Source organism: Triticum urartu, chromosome 3 (genome assembly GCF_003073215.2).
Source record: "Triticum urartu cultivar G1812 chromosome 3, Tu2.1, whole genome shotgun sequence".
Classification (NCBI taxonomy): domain Eukaryota; kingdom Viridiplantae; phylum Streptophyta; class Magnoliopsida; order Poales; family Poaceae; genus Triticum; species Triticum urartu.
The window spans coordinates 87,615,594-87,625,368 of NC_053024.1; the positions used below are offsets into that span (position 1 = coordinate 87,615,594).

General features: G+C 47.2%; 1 protein-coding gene across 1 annotated transcript; it reads right to left on the bottom strand.

The window, feature by feature from the left end:
* Positions 1-7,889: 7,889 nt before the first annotated feature.
* LOC125546691 (aspartic proteinase CDR1-like) lies at positions 7,890-9,260 on the bottom strand. Its single transcript, XM_048710855.1, has one exon. The coding sequence runs from the start codon at positions 9,258-9,260 to the stop codon at positions 7,890-7,892; it is 1,371 nt and encodes a 456-aa protein (XP_048566812.1).
* Positions 9,261-9,775: the final 515 nt, after the last annotated feature.

Genomic DNA, 9,775 nt, shown 5'->3' on the forward strand with positions numbered 1-9,775 from the left:
GTGGCGGGGGCTCTTCCTCCCTCCCGCATCTCAGGGGTGGCGGGGCCCCAACATGCGTGGAGGTGCAGCCGATCTAGAAGCGACGGCGTTGGATTCGACGGCGGCGGCGGTCGGCCCTGCCTCGGACCACGGGCGGCTGCTGCGGTGGCAGGCCTGGATCGGGCGGCGGCGCGATGCGGTCTTCGGCGGCATGTCAATTGGCTTTACATTGGCGGCGGCATCGAGGGCCTGGTGGACTGCTTGGCGACACCCATGGCAGATCTGTTCTGGCCGGTGTAGCAAGTGATGGTGGCCATCTTCTTCGTCGGCGGTGGCCAGCCAGAAGCTTGGTGATCGGATTTCGAGATCCATTATCTAGTCCCGGCTGCGAGTTGGGGAGACATGGTTGCCAGTGAAAACCGAGCCGACGGCAGGCGATGGCGGCGTTCTACGTTGTTACCTTGATGAAGGCATCGCCGTGTAACTACTGTCGACCCACTCGTGCTGCTCCGGAGGAAACCCTAGGATCTGGTGTTTCAGATCGGACGATGGCGGCACTACGGTGTCGTTTCTCTCTTGGGAGCATTGTTTGTGGAGCAGCGTTGGAAGTCAGAGGCGGGAGGTGGAGCGGCTTCGTCTTGCATGGAGTTTCGATGGAGATGTCAAGTCATGCCTGACCGACAGGTGCTACGCTTTGTCATGCCTGGTCGGCAGGTGCTACGCACGACAGATCTTCCAAGGACTTCAAGCTGTGTCGGCTGGTGGTACTTAACAGCATGGCGCTGAGGTGTATCAGTGGCGACCGCTGTTTGCGCGCAGGGAGGGGGTGCCATTGGGCGCCGTGATGGCGTCGACGATAGCTAGACCGAGCAAGGTTGATGCATCAGTACAGTTCTGAAAATGGAGCGGTGGCAATTGGCGGCGGCGGCTTTTGAGAGCACGCCGGATCAGTGTGTGCCCCAGCCCCGGCAAGTGGCTAGGTTGGGGTCTCGTGTCTTAGATGTTAGGCTTGGCTGCGATGTCTGTTTAGTATTAGGCCCAGCCTATCTGCGCCCCTTCATCAACTGAATAGGTGTAGCGACAGTTTGTTGCTTAGATGGCGGCTTTAGTCTTACTGTTGTATCACTTTGTAAGGTCTTGTGAAAATAATTAATAAAATGGCCGTATGCATCGTCCAGATGCAGAGGCCAGGGGTCATCCTCCTTCTCTAAAATAAAAAATACTTCCTAACAGACATGAAAAAACAAGACTGTGTTCTGATGATGAAGACAATTGCAAACCCCGATATATTAAGAGTCATTCATTTAAAGTACAGAGGATTGTGGAACTTTGCAATGCCACTGCTAACCATGGCCCTCCTCAGTCTACCAGAACAGCAAAAGATTGTTCAAAACTGCTTCATCAAGAGATGGGTCAGTTACCGGTCCAGGTCACCAAGGAAGTTGTCAAAGAAGCGATGCGGGATAAACATTCAAAAGAAACAGGATCACCGGGACCTACTCCACGAAGGGCGTCCTCGACTCCTAGGAGACGGCTAGAACCTGCAAAAACATTTCATGCTAGAACAGCTCACAAAGAGGAGGTACGTACTATCTGGCCATACAAAAGGTTAAACTCTTGTACACAGTAAAAAATAATTGAACACGCGGGAGAGCTGTGTATCAACTTGCAGGTTCGCGTTATGTGTAGTACATGTGTGACGTATTGTGTGTACTTTGATCAAATATTATGCATTAACCTTTTGTTGTTTTGACACTAGCAGCCTCCGCCGTCAAGGTCTTCAGTGGACTAGACGATACAAGCTACACGACGAGCATCACTGTCCCCACACATGTTCAAAGCAGCTGAGAAGAGGCGAATCGCCAACATTCTCACCAGATTGAAGTCTCCTGATGTTTCAGTTAACGCACCTTGAATCGACAGAATTGCTGAATTCCCACTGGCATCATCTGAAGATCCATTGCATCCCATCATGAAGCTCTTGCCACCATCTATCACTGACAAATCAATCACCAAGGACAAATGCACTTTCCAAGTGCTCAGGGGGGACAGCGAAAGCCACACCAACACTCGTGATTTGAACCTGCTCAGTATCGACAATAATCAACTCGGAAGTTCATCCAATTGGAGGCAGAAGAGGTTCGACACGACGTCCTACCAGCAGCGAGCTGAGGCTCTAGAGGACTTGCTTGAGTTCAGTGCCCAGTTGCTCCAACAAGAGAGAGAGATTTCAGGAGCTCGCCCCCCCCCCCTTGTGGATCAGTAATTCAATTTTCTAACATGAAATGGTCCTCTGAGTACAACTCCGAAACCATGTTGACATTTTGAGAAAGGAACAATTCTTGGATGTACTTCAATACTATAAGTTATCTTAAGATTTTGCTGATATCTGAATAAAGTTGTAATTGTTGTTCTTGTTTTTGTATTTCTGCATTGATAAGATTGTTTCAGTGTAGGCCCTTCTGCCTTGAAAGATCACATGGATATGCAGCCGACACTTCTTCTCCAAAATAATAAGGGAAAAACGAGCTTTTAACAGGTAAGACTATAAGTCGTACGTTATATTTTGCTATTCTTGCTTGCTTGAGTATATAGCATGTTTAGTGATGAATAAGCTTGTGGTGAGCTGTATTCTGAATTATCCGATATACATGTAGGCTCCCAAGTTTATTCAAAGTGTTGTTCTATAAGATGATAGGCGCCCAAGAAGATTAATGCCATTGACTTGTCATGATCACAAGGGCTTTAATCAATTGAAGTGGTGTTTTATCCGTAATCTGATTCTCTTTCAAGCCAAAAGTAAACTGTGAGAGCCGGCGAAACATAGAAAAAACTATATTTATAGAACAACATAATTTCCTCATTTTACGCAGATATCTTATTCACTAAAAAATCGTAAACTCAACACACATCAACAACGTACAGCTCTGTATGTAGATTCACTCATTTTGGACATATTTTAGAGTGTAAATTCACTCATTTTGCTCCGTATATAGTCACTTGTTGAAATCTCTAAAAAGACACAAATATTTAGGAACGAAGGGAGTATGTCTTAGAGCATCCACATGATGACATCAAGAACCTAAGGGGTGAGAGGAACAGGGAGACAACAAGTCTGATTTCATGTTAACAAAAACTGACACAACATTTGATGTGATGTGGGTCAAAAGATACACATTAGACATAACTAATATTGAGCCACTAGAATATGTATGTGTTGGGGATCGTTGCAGAAATTTAAAATTTTCTATGCATCACCAAGATCAATCTATGAAGAAACTAGCAACGAGAGAGAGAGGGGGGGGGGAGTGCATCTTCATACCCTTGAAGATCGCGACACGGAAGCGTTACAAGAACGCGGATGAGGGAGTCGTACTCGTGGCGATTCAGATCACGGTTGATTCTGATCCAAGCACCGAACAACGGCGCCTCCGTGTTCAACACACGTGCAGCCCGATGACGTCTCCCACGCCTTGATCCAGCAAGGAGAGAGGGAGAGGTTGGGGAAGACTCCGTCCAGCAGCAGCACGACGGCGTGGTGGTGTTGGAGCAGCGTGGTACTCCGGCAGGGCTTCGCCAAGCGTCGCGAGAGGAGGAGGAGGTGTTGGGGAGGGGAAGGGCTGCGCCTAGGATGTGGTATTGCTGCCCTCCCACCTCCCCTCTATTTATAGGGGCAAGGGAGAGGGGGGGCGGCCCCCTCTAGATGGATCTAGAGGGGGGCGGCGGCCAAGGGGGGAGGCTTGCCCCTAAGCCAAGGGGGCGCCCCCTTTAGGATTCCCCCAAACCCTAGGCGCATGGGCCCTAGGGGGTTTGGCGCCAAGCCCACCTAGGGGCTGGTCCCCCCTCCATATTCAGCCCATAGGGCCCTCCGGGGCAGGTGGACCCTCCCGGTGGACCCCCGGAACCCTTTCGATGGTCCCGGTACAATACCGATAAACCCCCGAACACTTCCGACGACCGAATAAGGACTTCCCATATATAAATCATTGTCTCCGGACCATTCCGGAACTCCTCGTTACGTCCAGGATCTCATCCGGGACTCCGAACAACATTCGGTAACCACGCACAAACTTTTCCTATAACCCTAGTGTCATCGAACCTTAAGTGTGTAGACCCTACGGGTTTGGGAATCATGCAGACATGACCGAGACATCTCTCCAGCCAATAACCAACAACGGGATCTGGATACCCATGTTGGCTCCCACATGTTCCACGATGATCTCATCGGATGAACCACGATGTCGAGGATTCAATCAATCCTGTATACAATTCCCTTTGTCTACCGCTATAGCACTTGCCCGAGATTCGTCGGTATACCGATACCTTGTTCAATCTCGTTACGGCAAGTCTCTTTACTCGTTCCGTAACACATCATCCCGTGACCAACCCCTTAGTCACATTGAGATAATTACAATGATGTCTTACCGAGTGGGCCCAGAGATACATCTCTGTCATACGGAGTGACAAATCCCAGTCTCGATTCGTGCCAACCCAACAGATACTTTCGGAGATACCCGTAGTGCACCTTTATAGCCACCCAGTTACGTTGTGACGTTTGGCACACCCAAAGTATTCCTACGGTATCTGGGAGTTGTACAATCTCATGGTCTAAGGAAAAGATACTTGACATTAAAAAAGCTTTAGTAGACAAACTACACGATCTTGTGCTATGCTTAGGATTGTGTCTTGTCCATCACATCATTCTCCTAATGATGTGTTCCCGTTATCAATGACATCCAATGTCCATGGTCAGGAAAATGTAAACATCTATTGATCAACGAGCTAGTCAACTAGAGGCTCACTAGGGACATGTTGTGGTCTATGTATTCACACATGTATTACGATTTCCGGATAACACAATTATAGCATGAACAATAGACGATTATCATGAATAAGGAAATATAATAATAACCATTTTATTATTGCCTCTAAGGCATATTTCCAATAGTATGTTCCCATTGCAACACATGGGCAATTAGCTAAATTTGAGGGGACCAGCTGCGGCTTGATCACCTTTTTCCCTTCTCTATCCTATTCTTTCACTGATCAGGCGTGTATGTGGACGTTTGAGGAGGATTGGAGGGGACTGGATGTAAATGCTATAACATTATTGTGTTTGATAATATGTGTTAGCCGATTGTCAAAAAAATATGTATGTTAGCTAAGAGGGTACTGTTCTCGGTTATTTCTTAGCTATGTGAATTGTATCTTAGTTTTTTAAAGCCCGTGGCAACGCACGGGCACTCTACTAGAAAGTACTAATGATGTATCTACCTCTTCCAAGATAGGTAGGAGTAGCATGTTCTAGAAGATGTGTTTTGCTACCGTAGTTTCTAAATGGGGTTTCAAGTGCCTAAATTTAATTGTAATAGTTTGCCAGCCAATTGCACATTGCAATTAAGTTTCTTGTTGTAGCATCTTGGAACATTCGTTTAAAGGGAACACAATCATCCATGTGTTAATTTTAATTAATGGATAATAGCAATATTCATGCTTTCACGAGACACTCGATCTTAAGCATAAATTAAAAAGAGCATTCAAGTGTTTTTATCATTTGTAATGCAGAGCACAATAAAGAGGTCAATGTTTGGGTACCACCTTTATTTTGTTCATCAGGATATGATAATCTTTATGTGTATAAGGTAGAATTAATTTCTTTTATTGAAATACATTGCATGTGAAGTAGATTAAAATTATTTTTTCATTTGTTATTGGCTATCTTTTATATCTAAATAAAATTCGACATGCAACTAATACAAAATTTAAAAAGCCCGTGGCAACACACGGGCAGTCTACTAATATCACTAATATAACAATAGTTTAATTGTAAATATTACATCTGAGATAGCAGGATGTGCAACAAGTTTCTGAAATTCATTGATTCCAAATTCAACGATGCTAGAGTCATAGCCGGCAAATATCGTCCTACACATAGTTCCCCTTGAGCTTATAACCCAACAAAATATGAGCGTAAATGGTCTGCCCTCGGTTCTCTGGTACATCACGGCAGCGCATCTAGGCTATACAACGTGATGATTATCAAGTTGCAACAATGAGCGGTGATGGAGTGGCGGAAAGTAGACCGTAAGGGGATATGAGTGGGCCAGGTGTGTTAGACAGTTAGAGTCATACGTGGCGGCAGTCTGGACTCCCAGAAACCTCTTCCTCCCCTCTCCCCCTCTAGTTTGCCTGCGGCTTGCAGAAAAACGAACAGCCGGACGCGTCAACGGACCGATGCGGGACTGCATTGCATGAAAAATCCGTCCAGACAACTTAGTCCGGATGGTTGCCGAAGGTTTGAGGGTCTTGAAATTTTGATGTAATTTTTATTATGTTTGAGATGTTTATACTTTGAACTTTGATAATAGTTCTGGAATAATTTTTCGCAACAAAAGAAGACATTGTCAGAGGTTAAATTTGTTGCTAAAAATGCAAAAATGTTGTTGGCGAGGAATGTGAGGTATTAAAATTCACCACTCAACTGTTATTAATAAAATGTTTGTTGGGCATAAAATGTTTGTTTTATCAATTGACGTGGAAACGATGGGGTAATGAGCCATACTCTTTGGGCTTGGGGACGTGTGATGTTAGATAAGAAAACCAAGAATGTTGTATGGGACCATGGTTCACCCGAACCTACGCTCCACGCCATTGATCTTCGGACAACATTTTTCGAGATATGTGCATGGCGGAAACAGTTTACGCAAGATGGCAAACAGATATGCATGGCGTCAATAGTTTAGTGAAGATTAGAAGCCCTACATTGATAAAATAAGCCTACTTGATGCTTACATCATAGGTAGTAAAAAAATATTATTACATGTATACAAGCACTGTTCATCATTGTTTATTGCATCGTTTTGTGCATCAACTCTCTCCCCAAGATATGCATTGAGTAGGCTTAAGGAATCACGCACAACTGATTCACAACAAGGGCATCTCATTTTGATCTGGACATTTTTAAAACACATCGACTTGTCACAAGTTTTGAATATAATTGTTTGTAGTCGTTGGTATATTTACAACTCCCGTCTCTTAAATACTGTGCTACATGATATGTCACGTTTAACCTTTTCTCTTTTTTTGTCTTTTCCCTATATATAGGTTGATGTCCTGCTAATCATGCAGGCAAAACCAAACAAAAAACTGTTAGAAAATTAGCGTTTGCGACATTGACATCAGTACAGATTCTCACAAACATCAATGAATATGTTGTATAATTTGTACATAAGTTTTACTATGAAACGAGTTTGTAAACGTTCTTTTGGCCTAATATTTTTTTAATAGTCCAAGTGAATTCCTCTTTTTCTTATATATACAAGTTATGCTCATAGAGACGTGTGCAAAAAGTGCTACAGCACTTAGAGACATGTGCTAGCCCATGAAAAAGAATTACTTCCCACGCAAGCGTAGGGGGTCCTTATAAGCACCAGGTTTAACCGTGACTTTGACTAATTAGGACTTAACGTGGAATTTTGAATTTAAAACAGGATACAGATCCACAAGTGAGGGCTGATACATCTTACGGCATGGATCATAGGTTCGGGTGAACCATGGTCCTAAAAAAACCTCTCTAAGAAAACTCAATCTGCACGTGGATGATCATGATTTTATCCACACTTAATTTTAATATTTCGAATGGATCCACATTTTTCTTTTCTTTTCTTTTTGCCAGAAGTGTCCACACTATTTGATCACCTGTATCGATTTAGAATTACGTGAAAATCATGACGTAAGTTTAAAAAATGATATAAATTTAGCAAGATAAAAGGGAAACACAGATATCCAAACCTGAAGCAAACCGAGACGTGGAGATGAAATTACAAAGAGCGTTGTGCTCTCTTTTTTTTCTGTCTAATAACACACTAACGTACGTGATTATTACATGACGATTCCATCAGCTAAGCTAGCTACAGAGAGGCGGGAGGAGAGGGGTAGGATTTCGCGCAGTCGGCAGCGGCGAAGGTGACGGTGCCCTTGTCCAGGTCGAAGCCCACCCGGAAGTTCTGCTGCGCGATGTTCCCGATGATCGCCACCGACCGATCGTCCGTCACCGGCGCCATCGCCAAGCACACGGTCCCCACCGGCAGCTCCGCGAACGCGTTCCGCGCCTGCAGCGTAATCGCGGCGCCGCCGCCAAACTCCAGCGTCACTTCCGGGAAATTCTTCTCCCAATCCTGCGTCGCACCGCCCACGCCCACGTCGTAGCACAGATCCAGCTGCTTCTGCGGCGACTGCTTGCGCGGGAGCTTGATGCTCTTGCTGAGCTCCTCCACGATCGGGTCCAGCAGCGCCTTGTCGAGGAACGTCAGTGACGTGCCAGAGTCGACGATGATGGGGTACGGCTTCGGCGGCGCGATGGTCGAGCTCCCGATCTTGACGGACGTGAGCAGGATGGTGTAGAAAGCGTCCACGGCGGAGGGGATCAGCGGCGTGGTCACCGCGCCCGGCTCCGTCACGGTGGCTCGGGCGCCGAAGTGGAGGATGGACGAGACGTTGACGTAGAAGGGCGCGAGGCAGTAGGCGAATCTCTGGCCGAGCGACGTCAAGGCGCCGATCTGGTTCACGAGGGAGCCGTTCCCGGCGCCGAGGCCGACGTAGCCGGCCAGCTGGAACGTGTTGCCGGTCGCTTTCGTGGCGCAGCCGAAGTTGACTCTGGACAGATGCAGCTGCGGACGCTCGCGGCATCCAAAACAGCCGCCGGGAGCGTCGTCAAAGTAGAAGGTCTCGGTGGAGAGGATGCCGGACGTGGTGGAGCCGTCGCCGTAGGAGTACTGGTACTGACAGAATTGGTTGGCGTCGCAGGACGTGCCGTAGATCGCCTGGCACGAGGGTAGCCGGCAGGCCACGAGGCCGTAGGTCGACGAGGAGGACAGGTCGAACACCGGCGCTGCTCCCCCGGCGGCTGGCCGAGGACCGGAGGTAGAGGTTCCGTTTCTGCATTTGAACCACACGAGGTTGCTGCCGGTGTCGACGAGGGCGAGCATCCGGGTGGGTGGCGTGCCGACTCTGACGTACATCAGGTACTCGTACGGAGTGGACACGATCTCGGCCACGCCGCCGCTAGGATCGCCGCCGGCGTACGAGCGCGCTGTGGAGCGCCGCACGGCGGCAAGCACGCGGTCGTGCAGGGTGAGCGACGGGTCGTGGAGCGGCGACTTGACAGAGTCCCGGTGGATGAACTCCACGCTAAACCCGCCGTCACCGACGTACGCCGCCGTGGACCCGCACAGCTGCGCTGTCAGGACGAGGACGACGAGCGAAATAGCGCGACCCGCCATCGTGCGCGCACTCTTCTTACTGTCAGTGTTGGTTAGCTCTGCCGATCGCTTGCTAATGGCCTTCTCTGCTTGGTGCGTATTAATAGGGGGTGGGGGAGTGGGGAGGCGAATGTGGCATGTAAGGATTTGGTATAAATTGCTGATTTCCCGCCGTGTGCGTAATGGTGATTTGGAGAGAGATTGGTGATTTTGAAGGCGGTAATCAAGTTCGTCGTAAAGGATGATTAGTGGTTACTTTGTTAATTAGCACGCGAATATTCCATTGGCAAGACAGGGCAGCTGATTGAGTACTTCGCCATAGAAATGGCATGACATTAAATCCTTTAGAACGGCAGCGATTAAACTGAATGCAAAGTTTCGCGTTTTCTTTTCTTTTTTATTGAAAGAAAGTTTTCTTTTCTTTTGTTCTCCCCACTTTCTCCTCTAACCTCATTAAATAATTCAAATTTCATACCTAGTCAGTCCAAAAGTGCTCACGGTCGATCGATCAAGCACACTGATCGGTATCGCTAAGA